Below are 20,508 nucleotides of genomic sequence, written 5' to 3' on the forward strand. Positions count from 1 at the left end.
TCTTATATTTCAGCTGCAAACAGAGTCATCTGGAAAGTTATCCTTTTGACTCATGTGAAGAAGTATTAAAGTGGTAAAATTGGCTGTCATCTGTCCAGGACTCTCTCTGTAAATTGAGAGCTAGTCCCAACTGTTCAGGTGTGCAAAAGAAGCATTTTTCTCGATAATGTCAAATAACGTGCCTTTGATCTTACAGAATGCTACCATTATGCACCTCTTTGTTAACCCACCCTTAATTGTGGTTCTTTTCTTCTTTTTCTTTTTTATATTGAATCATATAAACTGTCTTTCATAATGTCATTGTGTAACTAATGATGGTGCACACTAGTGGATTGTTTGTGGAGAATTCTTCATGAATATTCACTACTTTCAATCACATTCCTCAAGTGATCAATAAGGCGGTGAAAGAAGATGAGTTAAACACAAATCGCAGTACTTAATGGTGCTGACAAATACCACGCCACCTTCAAAAAAACAAACAAAACATGAAATGCTTGTCTAAAAAGCTTGGTGGTGGAGAAATGATTGATAAGACTTACCATGGAATTGCCCTCTGGAAACCAAAAGAGAGACATGTGTCAAGAAGACAAGGACTGGGAAACTCGTGAGACAAAGTTATGTAATCCAGTGCAGGCGGATGACTTGTTGTGCTTCACTCTACATGCAGCACAGAAGATATTATATCTTTTGATTCCAGGTGTGACCTTATACAAATAGTGCATGATCATGAGTATGATGGTACAAGATTTGGCACAGTGTGAAAGATCTTTCACCGAGTGCGAAATGTTTTCCCCATTGCACGAATAAAGACCATACTCTATTCATTTTAGTAAACACCTCAAACGTTGACGGCTGTCATCAACACAGGTTGTTGAATTCAGTACAGAAATGGTAACCATTTTTCTTAAAAGACGAATGATTAGCACAGCCACGGTCAGTCATACACGAAACCGATTGTTTGAAGTTGTTTACAGTAAAAATGAGTGACAGAATGCGGGCATTGAACTGTCGAGTGTGTGCGGCAAAGGTATGTTTATTATGACATCAGAGCCATGTAATGGAAAAAAACAACAACTACTAGTCGATAATGAGTTCAACATGGGAGTCAATAAAAACTGGGGACGTCAGCAGTGCGATATCTGTTTTTGCTCAAACAGAATTGCATGGCCGATATAGTGACAGCATGCGGTGGTATTTTTAATTGCAGGTCACATGATGGACAATTGACCAATCAGATAGCTACATTCTTTTTAGGTGTTGTATAATTATGTATATCTCACAGCAGCATGAAGCAGAAATCGAGGTGTAAGAGTGTGATTGCAAGAACTTCTGCAATCATAATTTTTGTGGCACAAGCAATCTCTTTTTGCATTGAAAGGTCATGAAACAGAGTTAAGATAACGTGGTCACGTCGACTTTGGTGGCTGTTATTAAGAGTAGTTTTCTTTCCCTGTACTGACAGAAATATGGTACTTCAGAACACCGTCCTCTTGAGAATGCAAACTTGTGGCATTTTTTTTTTTTTTTTAATTTGGTAGGAGAAAAGAATAGTCTGTATCATTTCAAGTTTTCTATAAACCAGCTTTCTTGCCCTACCCCACCGAACTGACTTTGTTATAATTTGTATGTTTTAGCACTGTTGCTACAGAAGTAGTTTCCCCGTATCATCTGTTTGCTACTTGAGACAATCAACTTAGTAGAGATTTATTATTTTGTGTGTTACATGTGCGTGTGTATATCAGTGTGTGTGTGTGTTTGTATGAATGTTTGTCAGTGTCGAGATATATGCAGTAGATTTAGATGTAGCTCCCTCCCTGTTCCTCACTCTGTCAAGACGAGACCTTTATGTGTGTGTGTTTCTATTTTTTAGATGTTATATAGTCATTTAATATTGGCTGAATTGTGTGGTTTTGATATATTCGTATGTGTGGTTGTGTGTTTGTCAATGTTGTGACATAGACAGTACATTTAGATGTTGCTACCTCCATGTTTCTCACCTTTTCAATGCATAATCATTTATATGTGTGCTTCTATTTATAACTTTATAGCTGTTTATGTACTTATTTGATGTTGGCTGAATTGTGTGGTTACTGGGAATCTTTTACAAGAAAAAAAAAAACAATTATTTGAAAGGTAATTTCTCACCCTATCTCAAAATTAGAAATCTCATTTTTTTTTTCTCTCTGATGGTGAAAAATATGAGGGGGAAATCCATAGAGCTCAAAGATCTTGGTATTCAGTTTAGTGTAACATTGAATAAAGAGTTAAATACTAGTAAAATTTATTGTCATATCAGTATCATATCAAATTTATGATAACCTTTATTTTGCACATTGACAAAAGTTTATCTACCTTGCCACTGTAAAGAATCCATCCATTGTGGAATCCTGTAATATGTTCACTGCCATTGGGTGACTTGCTCCTAACCCATCCCCTTAGCCTGTGAGTTTACACAGAAGAGTCCAATGTTATAGTATTATAAGAGATAAATGTCCTACCATGATGTTTTATAGTGCTTCTCATCCAGGCTATCGTTCAGTATTTTCATGTTTATTGCATAAACTACCATTTGACAGAGATATTTTCCAGAGATAGATTATATTCCAGAGATAGATTTATATATCTAGTCGAAAACAAATATCAAGTTCTACACATGATTCTTGAAATGAAAACTTGCCCACATGCTCTTATAGGAAACAACATAGTAGCAGTATATACATATATGAATGTAGGTTTCAGTTTGTTTCTGTAGGAAAAGGCATTTGTGTGATAACTAGCATCTATGTGGAGATATATTTAATATTCCATTTTGGGAAGGGTATTTTTATTTTTTCTTTTCATGGCATTGTTATAGTGTAGTGTGGTGCTAGAAGGAAACATTTACAAGTGACTTTGTAGTCTTTCATGAATATAACATTTTCTAAGTGGTGTCACCTTGTACTGTGTGTACTAGTAGAGTGTGAGAAACAAGCGCAGTTTGAAGATTGTGCGTGTGTGTGTGGGTGTGTGTGTAGTATGTATGAGTGTGGAGTAGCTGTAGCACAGGGCATTCTGGGATGTGTGCACACCAAATATCATCTTTCTGAATGGGTTGTATCTCCATTTTCCATTAATACCAACAAACTACAGTAGCTTTAGGGTAATGTCTTTCTTCATTTATCTCACAGAAGAGAATAAAGGCAATTATATGTTGACTGATAAGTGCTGTGGCTGTTTTTAAACGGAATCTGGCAATCTTAGTGTGCATTCTTCCATAGTGAAATTGTGACCACCTTGGTAGATATTTATTTGTATATAATTTCCTCGTATGGCATTAGCTCTCAAACATGTACAGATAGTGTGATGAATGTAAGTAATGTATAGATTTAGATGGTATGGGTATGGTGTATAGTTACGAGTGGTAATGAATGCAATGCTGTTTCAAAGAATTGTACATACCTAGAGTATATTTGAGTGCAACATTGCATTTTATTACCTCCGCCAAGGGGGGAGGTTATGTTTTCGTTTTTGTTCGTTCGTTCGTTCGTATGTCCGTGCGCAAAATAACTAAAAGAGTGGTTAACGGATTGGGATGAAACTTGCAGGAAAGGTTGAGAATGACACAAGTACCAAACGATTAACTTTTGGTAGTGATCCGAGAATTTTTTGGGAATTTATGAAGGATTTTTGATATTTTAACAGGTAGGGTGAATGAACTTGCGAGTTCAGGCTGCACACATTTGAGGTTTGCATGCGCGTATTAAAGTGCGTGCTCTAGTTTCTGTTAGGGCGAGGCGTGCCGTGCAGCTGAGGGTTTATGACGTAACAAAGGCTTCTATATTGGGATTCGGGCGACTTTGCACACAATGCAGTACGTATGGGTGGAAATAATAGAAGAACAAGATCAGTGGTGGAAATGAGCTGCATGCTTGGCGGAGGTCTGTGCTCTCAGAGTGCTCTAGTTTTTCTATGCAACATGGCCTTTTATTTGCTACCATGAGCCGGTCACCTTGTCTCAGTAGTACAAAGATATAAGTACTCGAGTCATAACTTGATCTACTGGAGGCGTTGTCACATTAGTCATGATTTGTGTGAGATGGCGCTCCTGAGAATACTAAACATGTGTGGCAGAACTTTAACACAACCACTCTTTTCTCTAGGAATATCTGTGTGTCGTTTAGAAACCTAAAGCTTTGATGTCGGACTTATCACAAACTTTCTCTGTGTCCTTTTCATCATGACCATGCATTTTTATTTTAGTTGTAAATGATGAGTCATCAGCTGGATTAATTTTTCCTCTTCCCTGTAACTGCAGAAGTAATCATGACACAATTATGAAGGAACAGCATTCTTTGTTCAAAAGATATTCAAAATGTACAATTTTGAAGTTACTTTCGTTGTGAAAGTGCGTTGGTGTACCTGCATGAATTTGTGCATGATTTTTCCCTTTCATTTAATTGTACAAGTGTATTCTTATACATGAAGAGTAGTGTGCAAAGGCGTTACACTTCACTCAAATTATTGTCATTATTTTTGGTGTCTTTGGTATCATTTCATCATGAATGGCATAAAATCTTTTTTTTTTCCTCCAATTACATGATGAAGTGAGGTAGTGTTATCCTGCCTGAACTTAAGATATTGCCACACTCAAAAATTATTGTCAAAGTTGTGTCATTCCAAAGATTCATGCATAGAGATTTGTCATGGCAGGATCAGACAGTTAGAATTATTACATGCTTTCATTCAAGTCTTTCACTGTTGGGCACAAGAATTCATTCATGGCATCAATGCACCATTTTTATTTTCTCTTTCTCTATTTATGCAAGATGAGAATATGTATATGCAGTATTCTTTATATTTTGTAAATGGATAGGTGACAGTAGCTGCTTTTACAAGGATATGAAATTTGATCAAATTCTGTGACCACTATTGAACTCTACACTCATAACATACATGTACCATAACTGATACATGGATTGGTAGCGAATACTTGTGGTTTGATCATGTGACAAATAAAGATGGAACCTGTCTTTCATTTTGAATGAAATCGGTTGTCATGGTGTGTCTTTCTTGTTTATTCAAGCTGGCATCTTAGAGCTACATTTATTGGAGATAGGAATGTGAAATTTGAGATGAAGAGGGGCGTTTGTGCCCTATTTATACTTTGAACGTCTGTTAGTACCGGTATATCTGTTCTGTGTTTATGAGTTCACTTTTTATCTGTTTTGTTCCTGTATCACAGTCAAAGACATGAGTAAATGCCAACGAAAACCATTCATGTACTGTAAAAGTGGAAATTTTCGCGGTGTTGAAATTTTCGCGCATTTCGCGCAACCAGAAACTAGCGTGAAAATAAAAACACACAAATATTTTTGCTTGCCATATGTTCCTGTGCTTGATGTCTTGATTCCGCGGAATTAAAAACACGCGAAACTCTTCTGACCCGGCCTAGCGCGAAAAATTAGTCGCGCGAAAATATCCACTTTTACAGTAATTCAAACACCATAACCTGCTCATTCTTGACTTGCATGAGTCTGAAACTAATTAGTCCGATGTGAAAGTACAGTACACATTGTAGTATTGTCGATGTTAATGCCATAATTATTGACAGTGAAAACTGTCCAGTTCCAGTGACTACAGTCCCATTTAAACAGTGACTACATGTAACAGCCCCATTCCAATGACATTACAATTTCACAGTGTTCACTGCCCCATTCCACAGTGAGTTACGTCCCATTTCAGTGATTACAGTACCATTACACAGTGACTTCTGTCCTATTCTTAGTGACTAGAGTGCCACTACACAGTGACTACACTCCCATTCCGCTTGACTTACAGAATCAGATATCACGGGTTCACAAATAATTGACTCGTAAATATGGAGTATAAAAAGATGGGTGAAGTGAATGAGGACAGGTGAAAGCATTCTGATACCATCCCACATTGTCTTTCCCTATTCTATAGATTATGACTTAATCATTCTAAATGGATGTTAGGCCTATAGTTTTGGTCAAGATTGGGAATTCAGTTCTGGTGGTTGTTGTTGGGGGGTTTTTTTTTTCGAGATAATTTGTAACCACTTATGAAATCATAAAGAGCATACAAGTTAGAGAGGAATTCAAAGTTTATTTGAATGAAAATCTGTTTTGAAATGGCCAAGATATTTAAAAACAAAGTAAAACAAGGTGTCTTAGCTATTTCAAAACCCATTTTCATCAATCAAACTTTGATTTCCTCTTAGAATTGTCTTCTCTTTCATATTTCATAAGAGATTTCTCTTTATCTCACAAAAAAAAAAGTTGGAGACTTGAAGTCCCATCTCAACCGCAACTATACCATCTCTTTAAAAATTCATATTGTACCATACACATTTCCACACACGCGCCATGCAAACCACTCTTTGCGCACTCCGCATGATGCGCATGCACCTTGTATTGTAAGGAACAGACTTGAGACAAAGAAACACTAATACGTTTATATCATATTAAGTAGTTTATTTTGGTCAACCTTTGACTGCTAACCATACTCACACAAGTGCTCAAAACCATATACAGTGTACATAGCACTGAGACACAAAGTTAATGAAAGAATGTCATACACCCATGGACCTGAGGCCATAGCAAGAGGAATAAGTTTTTTTTTCTTCTTCTTTTTTTCTGTACTACATAGGTACTATACATACCACATATATACATGAAATTCCATGATGTAGGTATGCTACAATATATATAGATATGATGTAAATTCTTATATCAAATTTTGCAAAGCATCAAGAATTGTCTGGCATTCTACTCACACATTGGTATTACCAAGATGGCATTTGCATGATCAAACTGCAGATGCATCAACTGTTGCAAGCTGAAAATGAGAAAAGACGCATGCTGCTATACAATATCACTGTGTGAAGATCACACAAAACACATCACTCCCATTTCCACCTTCAGCTTAACTGTACACAACGTCAAATCTCCTTCCATGGAAGCTTATCCTCGGCCAAGTTCAATTCTACTCTGTGTAGAACAAGTGGCATCTCTGCAAAGCTGTACTTATTTTGTTGTTATAATTGTTTCTGTCAGCAAATCAGGTCTTCACTTTTGTTTCCCTTCACATGCTGCACCATGTTTGAGATCCCCACCAATCCACACCAATCCCCAAATATCTGGCTGCCCCTACGCGACACGATGCCAACCCTAAAATTCAGGAAATTGGAACACCTGGGCGAAAATAATACAAACTAGGAATTTTCACTCATATCCCATACATCATTATTAGCAGGTATTCCGACAAAAATAGGAGCACAAGGTATAATGAAGCATCTACATTGGAACAATTGGCAGGTATGCTAATGCGAAACAATACCAATACTGGCCTTGCCAGCGTTACCTATGGATTGGGAATGCATCATCTCATGGTAACATCATCACGTGTGAGCAGGGTGATGCCTAATGTTAAAGGGGCATAGTCCCGGTAGTATAGATGGCGCTGTTCATGATACTGCCGATCACCGTCAGCATTGATACGAAGGTTACCGAAGTTGAGCTGTCATCAAGAGTAAAGTGCGTAGGTGTTGCTAAATAACGTTGCCTTTGTTGTCTTCTTTTCGCATCGCGCAGTCTGTAGTAATGCCAGGGTGCGTGCATATGTGCTTGTTATTATGACATCACAAAAGAAGTTTGCTTAAGCTGTCATCCTCCTCAGCCGAATCATGAGCCGAACTGTGATCGGACCACTGACTACAGTGAATCGGACTTCTTCGGACTCGGGGAAAGTGGACCAAAGCGTAAGCGCCAAAGAGAAGTCGATAGCGTAGGTCTCTATAGGAAACTTGCACCGTGCGCCCGTGTACACATTTGACTAAAACACCGGGACAATGCACCTTTAATCACACCTGTTGCTGAGATGCAGACTACATCACTGAATGCCCCACAGGAGGGACATCTGACAATTTGCTGATATGGAGGACGCGGGAAATCAATTTACAGGCTGCAAAACTCGGACAGTCCCTCTCGCTCTACTATCCCCAAAGTGCAATCATAGATACACTCACAAGGAGACACCAATCAACACACTGCAAATCACACTAATATCGGTAACTCCCATTATAACCAAGTCCTTGAGACGGGTAGCTTTCTCATCTCTCATTATATCAACATTTCATCATAGTGGAACGATAAAGTATAAGAAGATATTATGCACAATAATTTTGTGACCTGAATTTTCACTTCATTGCAATGAGAGTTTTGTTACAACCGTGTTCATAATAACAGGAGTGCACTGTATCTAACTCTTCATATCATTCACTAGGACGGAATCAAACCACCAACCAAACCCTCTGCACTGAGGGTATACTCAAAATTCAATATCGATATAAAGAAACATTTACGCCAGCATTTGGCATATCTACACACCTTAGCCACAGCCATTGAATCAGTTGAGAAGTAGAAGGGTTGCACTAACTCCATCAAAATCTTAAAAGAACAAATGCCTTTCTGCTTGTTTAGAGTGAAATCCATCATTAACAACTGACATGCTTTTTAAATATCACTTAGACTACATCCACACACTAGCTGGAGAGAGCTTTATACAGGTAATACAAGATTTCACTTTCAGCAACAAGATTAACTCACTCAAGCAAGAATTACCTATCTGAAACAGTAATAATGCCAGTTTTGTGATCAACGTGCAGTAAAGAAAAAAAAATGCCCAGTCTTAACTTCTATCATGGAGTATAACTATACTATAAGTCCATATGAAGTGATAGGGAAATAATGCTAGACTCATTCACACACAAGCTCTTAAATGTTTCCACACATACTACATTTCTAACTAACAGCTGCCATACGGCAAAAATACTTTGACACATATGCTTCATCTAACATGAAATTCCACTAAGAGTCGCCTTAACTAAACATGAATGCACAATCATCTAAAATTTATGTAGAGGAGACAGTGAATATAAACTCCACTCAGTGAGATTTGGTAATTCTATGCCATTGAGAATATGCCATATCAATCTCTTAAATAAACCAATGTTACCATTCTGTCTGTGGCATCCAAAGAACCTTTCTTTGACAGCTCACTCAGCAAAATAGGATAAACAACAGAAACTATATTTACAAAACTGAAATTTAACAGGACTCAAAACCATCTTTGTGCCCACAGCAAGATAGTAAGATGGTGTTGAAAGTTGATAGGAACTAATGTAGAAACAAACTTCGTTACTTATTTTTTTTTATATATATCTTGGAGACAATTATAGCATTTAGAAATCTTGCCACTAAAGGTTGATAGTATTTGGAGATTTCATTTAAGAAAGTCAGTGTCATTGGAATTATTGCCACTGTTACTGGAACTTACACAAATGGATTTGTGACATTGTATCTGGCGAGTGAAAAAAAATAGCAAAGAAACAAACAAAATAGAATAAACATACAAATCAAAAAAGAAAAAGAAAACTATTATGGGAAGGAGAACACACATTGGATCCCAGCAATGACAGCTAACTGTGCAATCTACCAAGGAAACTAAGTTTCTTCTCTCTATATATGTGACCCGCTACAACAAAATGGTCCTAAAGTCGCGCACGGTCGAAGCCGTCAAAATCGAGTTTGAAGTCAGAGCATCAAAATTGATCAAAACTTACAATTTTCTGAATTTGACATATCATTAGAGTCTGACATGTCTTCTATCATCTGTCGAAAGTTTGAAGCAAAATGATGAAAGGAAAGACCAAAAAATAGCGTTTTTCTGGGCCATGTTTTTTTGGCGTTTCAACGAAGCAGAAACTGGTTCGAACATTTGGAGTGAGCGCCACACATCGGCTCCGCCCCTAACAACGACCAGAGTGATCTCATTGGTCAGTTTGCTGCTTGCCGCTAACCGAAGCGTGAAGCTCGCACACTGCCCAGTCGACTGGTGCGTGCTGGCGGGGTGCGCTATGCCCAGCCGCTTCTCCTGCCATCCTGGTCACTGATTGGTCGGTGAGGAGATCGCCGACGCTGTGTTTGAATGAGCACTTCGGGGGTTGCTAGGGCTTACCTTCTATTGTTCGGAGGTGAAAACTGACTTGCGTGTGCTTTGATCGTGATTTCGTCGCAAGGAGAACTTTTAGGGCGCTTTTCTCGAAACAGTGATTTCCCAGACATATCGACATGCTCTCTTTTAAACATTGATATCTCCGCAGCCGATTATTTTTATACGATGTGTTATATATCAATTTAAAGCAGAAAGATTAGGGATTTGTGTCATGCAATTTTCAAATAATCGACGTCGCCCGACTTTAGGATCATTTTGTTGTAGCGGGTCACATATACTGTATAAGCTGTTATTTTCGCATACAGATTTTTCGCGAGATGTCGTTTTCGCGAACTGACACTGACGTTATCATAAATGCACTATTAATTAACCCAGTGCATAGCAATGTTTTCGCATGCAATTCGCAGAATTCGTGAAAATCAAACCCTCGCAAAAATAACAGCTTATACAGTATATATTTTTGGCCATGTGCCAAGCTATCTATGTCGAGCCAAACTCTGTCATCCACTTGTCATATTTCTCCAGGTCCTCTTTGCCGACAGACTTGGAGACCTTCTGGAGGGCGGAGACAAAGTCCTCCTGGGTGCTGGGCTGGTTCAGCTCCTCCTTGGGGATGTTGCGGATCTCCTCGGGGCGCAGGCCCTGGATCCGCCGCCGCATCGCCATCATGGACGCATCCCTGGAAACAGGAGGAGGAGGAGGAGATCAAAATTAATAATTCTTGCTTACGTCAACCTCACACAAGTCAAATAATCGCCCAATTCGAAGGTTTTTTTCAAGTCCTCTTCTCTTTATATTTTATTGATTTCAATCCTTCATAAGTCAAACTTTCTTTAAGTCGAAGCTATTTCTTCAAACCAAATAGATTCGACTTAGGCAAGGCTGATCATAGTTTTTTCCTCTCGAAGGAGAATGAATCTCAGATATATATGTGGAGTCAGGGAGGGCAGCAATATCATTAGAACACATCAGCAAAATTTGAGGGTTTGGGCTTCATGCTAAGCTGCCGCATTAGAACATGAATTGCATCAGCACCAAACTGGTCTTTATATTTGTTGGGGGGGGGGGGGGGGTGTTGTGCTGTTTTTGAGTTTCAGTTTCATGGGGGGGGGGGGGGAATGAAGAAAGAGAATTAACCAAATGGCCAAAGACAGCCAGGCAACTAATGGATAAGCATACATGCAAATAACCACTGTTCATGTGAACCTTAAATATTCCATTACTTTGTTGTTGTTTTTTCTTTCAAATTTTGTGTAACTTCTACTGTCTGTTTGCATGATTTTGTACAATTGTGTTAACGTAGATATGGAGTTCAGTTTTCCCTATGAATATAAAATTAACACATAAACAAACAAGTTATCTTACCTGCAGACATTAGTGATATCTGCACCAGAGTACCCCTCCATCTTCTCTGCAATCCCAGTGAGGTTAACGTCATCTGCCAGCAGCACCTCCTTCAGATTGATGCGTAGTAGCTGCTCACGCCCCTCGACTATGAAGAGAGCCATGAAACAAGAGATATTTGACAATCAAAGTGCGAATTTTTTCGCATTACATAATGTTATTATCATTAATATTTTTTTCAGGCAAACAAAGCATCACAATAACAGTTGCATATAATACATTCACATGTATAATAACATTTAGTTAATGTTTAAAAGCAATTTGTCTTTTCACAAAGACTCATCACACAAGCTGGGTAACAGGAAAAATTTTACTAGGATATCAGTTCAGTGTGTTGGAAATCTCTGCAGACCCAGCCATTTGGTGGCCAATATTGATAACTACAGCTGCAACATTCATGTTTTTGCTGACAAGTTTTACATTCTAGCAGACAACATGTTTTGAGTTTAATTTTGCTTTGTTGCCTTTACTGTAGTTGACTGATTTTGAACTTTTAGCATGTAATCACTGTCAAGCAGAACGTAGCTGTAAAAACTTATGCTTGCCTAGTATGGTTGATAAATGTAAAGTCTCATGCTTTTTGGTCTTACAGCTAAGTGTACACATTGTACATAAATTTGCCCACAAGCTCTTTGCAATTTTTTCACACTAAAGTAAGAGATTCTTACTTTAGTGTGAAAGAATTGTAAAGTATTCTCTTCTACAGCTGTCATCCAAACACAAAACATTACTTTCTCCTACCCTTGGAGAAGGATAAAGACATTAAACTCAGGGCACTTTTGTCAAGCATGTAACAATTTTGGGAAGGTGCTCTCACAGAAACAGCATTCCATGCCTTCACAAATTCCTGCAGAACAGAGCCAAGTAATACCAACTCACTCGCAGGCAGTGGGATGTAGATACGCTTCTCTAGACGTCTCCTCAAGGCCTCATCGATGTCCCAGGGGAAGTTGGTGGCGGCGAGTACCATGACCATCTTGCTGCTATCTTCCCCCGCCGTTGGGCCAGACACACCTTTTGCAAAGGAGAACACGGATTTGTGTTAACGTTACGGATATCTGATGATGTCAACAGCAACATATTTCTAAACTTCAGTGACAGAAGCATGTGTATGATCTGTACTACTACCACAGTCACACCTTAGTTTGTTACTGAGCACCTTATCCGTCGTCATCCATGTTGGAGGAGGAGGAGGAAGAAGAGGAGAAGAAGAGGAAGAGGAGGAAGAAGAAGAAGAAGAGAAGGAGGAGAAGAGAAACACAACATACTGGAAATACTATTTGCAGGCATGTGAACAGAGACATAAAAATTGTACCAGCACTACCATTCACTCCTTGAAAATGGTATCACAGATGGCATTGGTAAAGGAAGTATGTTATTTCATTTTTTTTTTTTTATCTTTCTTTGTGCGATTTCTAGTTTATAAATACATTCAAGTCTTGGCCATATACGACAAGCATCCCATTGACTGTATGGGACTGGGCAAAGTCTCTGTACAGAGACTCTGTACATGCTTCTGAAAAATGTATAAGGATCTGGTAGAGAACTTGGAGAGGGACATTTTGCAAAGTAGCTGAACTGGATACCATCAATATCCTGAGAACTCAGATCATTTTCTTATCCTGTATTTTCAATCTTGTTCTTTCTTCTCCTATTAACAAAAAATCATATCAAGTAATATGTTTGCTTAGTTACTTCTAAAGTGTATTTCTGAGGACTTTTGCTTCTGCTTTACAGCTAAGAGAAAGGACAGATCACATTCTTACCATCCATTTGAATGAGGAGTTCTGACTTGACCCGCCTGCTGGCCTCATGTTCAGACCCTGTTCCACGTTTGCTACAGATGGAGTCAATCTCATCAATGAAGATTGTGCTTGGTGCGTAGAATCGAGCCTGAGATCACAAGAGAACAGAACAAATGCATGTTAAAATTCCCACTCAAATAACTTTGAAAGGCAACCTTATGGGAAATGACATAGGATACTGATTATAAAACAGACAGGTCAATTTTCTACAGTGGGCAACCATGATTGGTTTCTCATCACAGTAACAATCCTCCTCCTTCTTTTCTTATTCTCTTCTCAGAACATACATTGTAATTAGCCACTTGCCAAAAATGACTATCTACATAGAGCGAGCTTTATTTTCAGTGATGTTGTCAAGTAACAGTCAGAATGATTCATGATAATGTTGGCAAACGTTGCAACGATACCACTTCAGAAATGTGGATACTGTAATTATCCAAGGTTGTCCAGATCACCTTGATTCACTACCTTTTCTCTCCATGTCTGGAGCATTTTGTCACCATACAAAAAGACAAACAGGCAAGTACAGACGATACAAAACAAACACCAGCTGTCGCCCTGCCGCGCCCGCTGCAATCCATCTTACCATCTCGAATAAGAGTCTCACAAGCTTCTCTGACTCGCCGTGATACTTTGACGTCAACGACGCCGAGCTGACGTTGAAGAACGTCGTCCCGCACTCCGTCGCAACCGCCTTGGCAAGCATGGTCTTGCCAGTTCCCGGCGGCCCGACCATCAACACCCCCTGAGAGAATCGAAGGAATTAGGGGTTGCCCCCCAAAATCAAAATAAGGTAGCATCAGTGAGATATTGAGGAAACGGGGAACATACCATTTCAAAGAGTAGTCGCACGAGCTTCTCGGACTCGCCGCGCCACTTGGAATTTAGAGTGGAGGAGGAGATGTTGAAAAAGGTTGTGCCGCACTCAGTGGCTACCGCCTTGGCCAGCAGCGTTTTCCCTGTGCCTGGCGGGCCCACCATCAACACCCCCTGCACCGAAGCAGTGATGATGTAAGAAAGGGGGGAAAAAGAAGGCCGGAGGTCTTTAAGGAAGGGGACAAGTGACTTCCCATTGCTTGTGTGTGTGTGTGAAGCTCTTGCAATTAACACATTTTTTTCCTCATTCAAATCCACACATGTTCAGTCATGATCAGATTCAAAATAACAGGCATGTAGCATGCAATTCAAACAGCTTTCCATGGTGACGGAATAGAGAAAATATTGTCTCGCAGAAACATATTAAGATATCTTTTGAAGATGTGGACAAACAATAAATTGCATATGCACTAGCAATACAACTAAATTCTAAAAATTCTTTTATCAAAGAGAACATGAATGTTGAAACTGAACTTTAACACTGAACAACACTTTTGATGACAACTCTTAAATTCCACAAAACAGAACAAAACATAAAATACCGCACACAGAATATCATAAATCTATCTCATTTCGCACTACCAGTGTTTACAGAGCAGACTGGTTTTTCTGTCAACTCGGAATTGACAGAATATATTTCCATAATTAGCATAAAATCCTGTCTGCAAATCAAGTTCCAGTGAGCCGTACAACCCGTAATGCACTGTAAAAGCTGTTATTTTCGTGAGGATTTAATTTTCGCAAATTCCACAGCTGGGCCGCAAATCTGACAACAGGCGAAAATATCACCACCTGATATTGATCATAAAAATTTGGACAGGCATTTAATAGTACACTTCTGATAGTCTCGGTGTCAAATTGCGAAAACGACATCTCACACATATGTTTGTGACCTCCACATTGGTAAAAATATCTGTACATGTGCATGAAAGAAACAGCTATTACAGTGATTGGCATGACAAGCTTTGGGCACAAGAATGTGTTACATTGTACAGGTATGTACCTTCCATGGTCTCCTGATTCCCTTGAAGTAATCAGGCATCCAGAGCGGTAGTACAACCGCTTCTTCCAGCAGTCTCTTGGCCTCGGTCAGTCCAGCGATGTCATTCCTTGGGAGAGAAAACAAGGGGGCAGGGCATTTCATCAAGTGTTATGTAAGTGATTCAGATTTGCTCTCAGCCAATCAGATATGAGGATTTCAGTAGCTTAAACCAGTTGTCAGCGAGTGACAAGTAGCATGAAACTTTCAAAGAGTGAGAGAGGCAAAAGAAATACACGGGGAGGGAAAATAGGATGGGGGAAGGAAGGGTTAGGAGGGGATAAAGACAGAAATCAAGAGACAGAGACAGAAAGAAAGGGAAAAAAACAAAGAAAGTGTGACAGAGAAATTCTTAGAGTACTAATGATACCCTATAGGACTGGCATAATTCACATGCCTTTATTTGGCAGCCTACAAAGATAATGGGGCACCACAGGAGGCCAAACATGAAACAGATTACTGCTATGTCTGCATATTGCTGTGACAAAATGAGTTTGGTTGTGTAACTTGATCCATTGTTGAATGAGAGATACAGAATTTTATGGGTCAGACTGCACAAAGGATTGCATATTCTACAAGTAAACACCAGTAAATAGCAATAATACATCACTGATACTAAAAAACAAAAATTCTCTCTAAGCTACAGTACATCTTCTATGAGACTAAAAAATCAAATTTCACAAGCCTCGGTCTGGTGCACAGTGCACACCTCAATCATACCTGCCAACATTTCAAGATGAAATATCTTACTCGTGGATTGCAAAAATCTTATTTTATATGCAAACTGAAGTTAAAAATCTTACTTTCAGTCAAATCTTCAGAAAATACACATGAAAGGTATATCTAAATATTTTTTTAAATCTTATTTCTCTGACAGAAAATCTTATTTTGCTATTTTTAATGTAAAAAATCTTACTGAATCTGATAAAATCTTACTAGTTGGCAAGTATGCTCAATGCGTCAGAACATCACTATGGAATGCTCCTGAGGGTTAATTCTTGGTGGAATTTCCTGTCCCTGATATTTTATTAAATTTAGCCAGCAAAGAAAGAGAAAGAAAGTGAAAGAAATTTTTCTGCTTAGCAAACCCCTTACCAATGGACATTTGGATTCCTCTGCACAATGTCCCTCTCCAAGTTCTCCACAAGATCCTTGTCATATCCAGCAGGGTCAAACTTTTTCTCATCACCTTCCTCTCCAGAGGGCGCTTTCTTGTCCTGCATCACACACACACACACACACACACAAATAACAGAAATACACACACAAACACACACCAAAAAACAACAAGAAACATGTCAGTTCAATACCTTACTTAATAGGCGATGTAGTGCTTTCTTAATGTCCTAATCCTGATTTGTTTCACAATTCTCGAGTCTCCCCACTAAGTGTTTTGGCTCTGATACTATTAATTTGACAACATGTTTTGAACAATGAATGGAGGAATTATCCACACTGGATATCAGTGACACTGTTATGGAAAATCTTGCAATTTCATGATGTAGTGCAGTTTATTTATATGGTATTATAAACATGCACTACATTTCATTTTCATGTACAATATAACAAGACTCTTCAGTTTATGAGCACATTCATGTATTGTTTTTTTTTTGTTTTTTTTTGAGCCACACACAGCATTGCATGATGATGTGGAATACGTAGAGAAACTTTAATTTTCGAACAAGACCCAAGATATGACTCAACTAGTCTAGTCTTTCTTGTCTACGAGCATTGCTGCAAATTCTTTCTTTCTTATTGTCAAAAGACAAATTATGTATTCATTCAGTTCATATCTATCCATCACAAATAAATCTATGGTGTAATCTACCCCTATCAATACCTATCTTTCTCTATGTCTATCTACCAACTATTCATCCATTCATTAGTCAGCATGCATCTCACCTTATCTGACTTTCCACCCCTTGCCTTGTCACTCCCTCCGCGGCCACCGCCCTTGGCTCCACCCGAGCGACCATCACCACGGCGATCAGATGGGCCACGCCCACCACCACCACCTCGGTTGGATGGCCTGCTGGGTTCACTGCGCCTGGGAGGTTCTTTTCGGGCGGGGCGCTGGTACTGCGGGGACGGCCTGCGAAGAGGAGGGAAAGTAATCTTGAGGTTCCTATGCTATTATGTTCTTCTTGAATCTTGAACAAGCATCAACGTGGTTAATATCAGAAACCACCAATCCCCACTGACATGGACTATAGCTAATATACTCATATGACATCAAAACAACCTCTATCACTCAATCAGTAATGCTATAATATAACTGATGAATCAGGATACACAAAATGATGTTGGGAATGCTTAGTTGAATCAGCAATTTCAGACCAAAGTAAGAGAATGAAAATTGACTGTCACTCATTATTACGTTTTACAGGAAAGTTTCGATTTTCCTATCTCAGAGATGAAAAACAGTTCAGTTGTATTCCCAGGATGCAATACTCAGGCATGTTGGTACATTTTTTTTTTTTTTTTTATCATATGGGTGGACTGACGAAATTCAAGAAAAAACAAATAAACAAACAAAAGATACATGGTGTTCTAAGCAGCTGCCTCATTTTCATTCTATTTATTTTTGTCTTTTTTCTGACCTGTGCTCAACAGGGGTTGGTGGAGGCCAGACATCAGGGTCCCTGGCAGGCTCGGCGTGGTGGCTGAAGGGGGCAGCACGGTTGTGGTTGGGCGCCGGCTCTCCCATCGGCTCCGACTTGAAACCACTGAGGGTCTTGCTGATGTCTTTGACGTGCTCAAACTCCTGAGCAAGTTCTTGCCTCAGCTGCCAGAGGGAGTGTGCAGGCAGAAAGAGAAAATGAAACAACAGAGAGAAACGTTAACCAAAGTCAGAGCATTATTCAAACACTTGCCCTAAGGCCCATATGAAGCGATTACAACAATTTGACTAAACATTTCGACAAGCAGACTCAATTCTAACAAGATTTATTCTACAATGATAACTGTAAAAAGAAGCAAAAGCCATGAATTTCTTCTACATCCGACAGTCTTTAAGGACCAAAAAAGAGAGAAAAAAAAAAATCCTCATCTTCTACCACAATGTTCCACTTGACTCAGCACATGCAAAATTTGCAGCTTCATACCAACCCCAAGACGATGCCACAAATGAAAGATTGAAGACGGTAAATTCTAGTTTACAAAGAGTAACTCTACTTTAAACTAGACAATCACATTTTTTTTTTTTTGCATAACACAGAGGTCTGTAGGTACCAACTGTGTCTGCACTGTACATTAGAATTCTCATAAAAATATGATTGTCACATCATCAAATTACTATAGGTAGCAGTTTTGATAGCAGATCAATTTATATCTTATTTTCCATCATATATGTGTTGACAGTCGACATACCGTCTGCCACTGGTGCTTGCGTGCAGGTTCATGCACAGATGACAGAAGTTTCTGGATCTGTTGCAGCACGCCTTGATAGTAGACCAGCGAGGTTTCGTAGTTCCCGAGGAGGGCATACTCACGCCCCATCTTGGTGTTCTCACAAATTTCGTCCACACTCATGATGGCTGCTGGTTTACCGGCACATACACTATGCAGAGGATACCTACAAAAATGAATAGGAAGTCAAATTCTTGTTTGGCATTCCACTCTGTCTTGTACATTTGGTTGTTGTTGTTGTTGTTGTTGTTGTTGTGGTGGTGGTGGTGGTGGTTGTGGTTGTTGTTGTTGTTGTTGTTGTTGTTGTTGCTTGGTTAGTTTGTCTTTAAGGCCAAGACATCTGACTTCACACACCTGGCCATTGCATACAACTGTGCAACCATTACCCAGTGGATTTTCTGCAATATTTATTTAACTCAAATAATACACACAAAATTATATCCACATCAATGTATATATATGTTAAATATATCAGACTACTTTTATTTCAATGTTGATTTTGTCAAATACATCATAAAATTTCACAAAATCCCAAAATATTATCACCTTGTGTAAATCCACTCGAATCCATCCAGCCTCTCCAAATCCGGACACGCACTAGACATCTATACTCGTATCGTTCAATGTCAATGCGCGTACAAGGCTGCTGAAAAAGGTGGAGGTTGGAGGTGACTATGGCACTTTCCTGCTGTATAAAACAACTGTGCAGTATGTCGTATGTGAAATGATGTAATATGCATGTGTTGCGACAGTAGAATTTACTGGCTTGTCATTGACCACTTGTAAAGTTGTGATAAGTCATGAACATGATGAAGTGTCCGGATTCTGCACGGAGGAGGCCGGCCAAAAACTGGAGGTTTTATTTTACTCTTAAAAACTAGAGTCATGGTGCATGATGAGTACACTGATGAGTACACCACTACTGATCGTTATGAAAAAGAATGAGGCATCATCAGTAGGCGTGATCATCATCCCATCCGCATCCGCAACAACTTTTTAAACTGTACGGGACTAGGACACTCCCTTTACACACACGGTCGGTGTGGTGCCACCACATTCACATCGCTCCAGCTCTGCTCTGCATTGCGGCCACCCACCACCAACAACAAAAAATAATCATAATTTCAGCGCATTGTACTTACGTTGGTCAACACATTGTCTATAGATGACACACTTGCAATGAATTGCAATAATATTTGTTCAACCGAACGTTATGACAATTTATACATACAGGAAGATAATCAAAAGTCGACTCACCGTCAGAAGATACAGCAGTGCTTGTTGTTGTCAATGATTATTGAATGAGATCACAAACCGTTTATTTCTTTCATCGGAGATTCCGCAGTGAATTTTAAAATTGGCCCTCTACGTTGGCCCAGCTCCAGCGGCACCTCATAATTTTGTTGTAATCATGTCTATGTCTTTATTGATAAACAAAGGACATGTTGACATAATAATACCAGGTCCATGGTCCTATTCTGGACACATGGCAGGTAATGACACACTTACACATACTTACACAGTGAATAAATAACAATAGCTGAATTCGCAACAGAATGTGAGGTTGACAACAATTACACAACATTAATTACACAAAATCAGTTATACATTTCCCCACGCAGTACACATACAATAGACCAATGACCAATGTAATAATTCAACATAATAACTACGTTATTACTAAGTGCATTTCATTCTTACATGTAACTTTCTAAGTTGCGTATCTTCTAATGTCTTGATAGAATGTAGTGGGACTTTGTTTGGATTTATATGTTTTGAGTAGGCATTTTAGTCGTTGTTTGTTTTCTAGTGTTATCTGCCCCCTCGCTCCGATCTCGATGGCAAACTGAAAGGAAGGTTTATAGCCCTTGCGTTTTAGATCATTCAACTATACTTTGTATTTCTCTACTTTTCTTTCATGAGCGGTCTCATTAAGGTTCGAAAGGTACAGTCAATTCAACA

At 39.0% G+C, this 20,508-nt stretch overlaps 1 protein-coding gene across 1 annotated transcript; it reads right to left on the reverse strand.

Annotated features, from left to right (window-relative positions):
• Positions 1–10,338: 10,338 nt before the first annotated feature.
• LOC140242645 (katanin p60 ATPase-containing subunit A1-like) lies at positions 10,339–18,706 on the reverse strand. Its single transcript, XM_072322401.1, has 10 exons — positions 18,508–18,706; positions 17,739–17,923; positions 17,041–17,230; positions 16,234–16,355; positions 15,103–15,208; positions 14,055–14,213; positions 13,185–13,311; positions 12,298–12,432; positions 11,380–11,506; positions 10,339–10,693 (listed from the first exon to the last, which is right to left on the reverse strand). Exons 1-10 carry the CDS (start codon positions 18,667–18,669, stop codon positions 10,495–10,497), a joined length of 1,512 nt encoding a protein of 503 aa, XP_072178502.1. The 5' UTR covers positions 18,670–18,706; the 3' UTR covers positions 10,339–10,494.
• Between the last annotated feature and the right edge of the window lie 1,802 nt (positions 18,707–20,508).

The sequence above is a fragment of the Diadema setosum genome, chromosome 19, assembly GCF_964275005.1.
Source record: "Diadema setosum chromosome 19, eeDiaSeto1, whole genome shotgun sequence".
Lineage (NCBI taxonomy): Eukaryota > Metazoa > Echinodermata > Echinoidea > Diadematoida > Diadematidae > Diadema > Diadema setosum.

What these genes read in the sequence shown, in the direction of transcription:
- LOC140242645 (XM_072322401.1), bottom strand. Translation starts at nt 18,669, where the DNA reads ATGAGTGTGGACGAAATTTGTGAGAACACCAAGATGGGGCGTGAGTAT. An exon ending in GCAAGCACCAGTGGCAGACG is followed by an intron (nt 17,924 to 18,507) that starts GTATGTCGACTG and finishes TCCCTCTGGCAG; the next exon opens with CTGAGGCAAGAACTTGCTCA. An exon ending in ACTCCTCATTCAAATGGATG is followed by an intron (nt 12,433 to 13,184) that starts GTAAGAATGTGA and finishes CCTTTGCAAAAG; the next exon opens with GTGTGTCTGGCCCAACGGCG.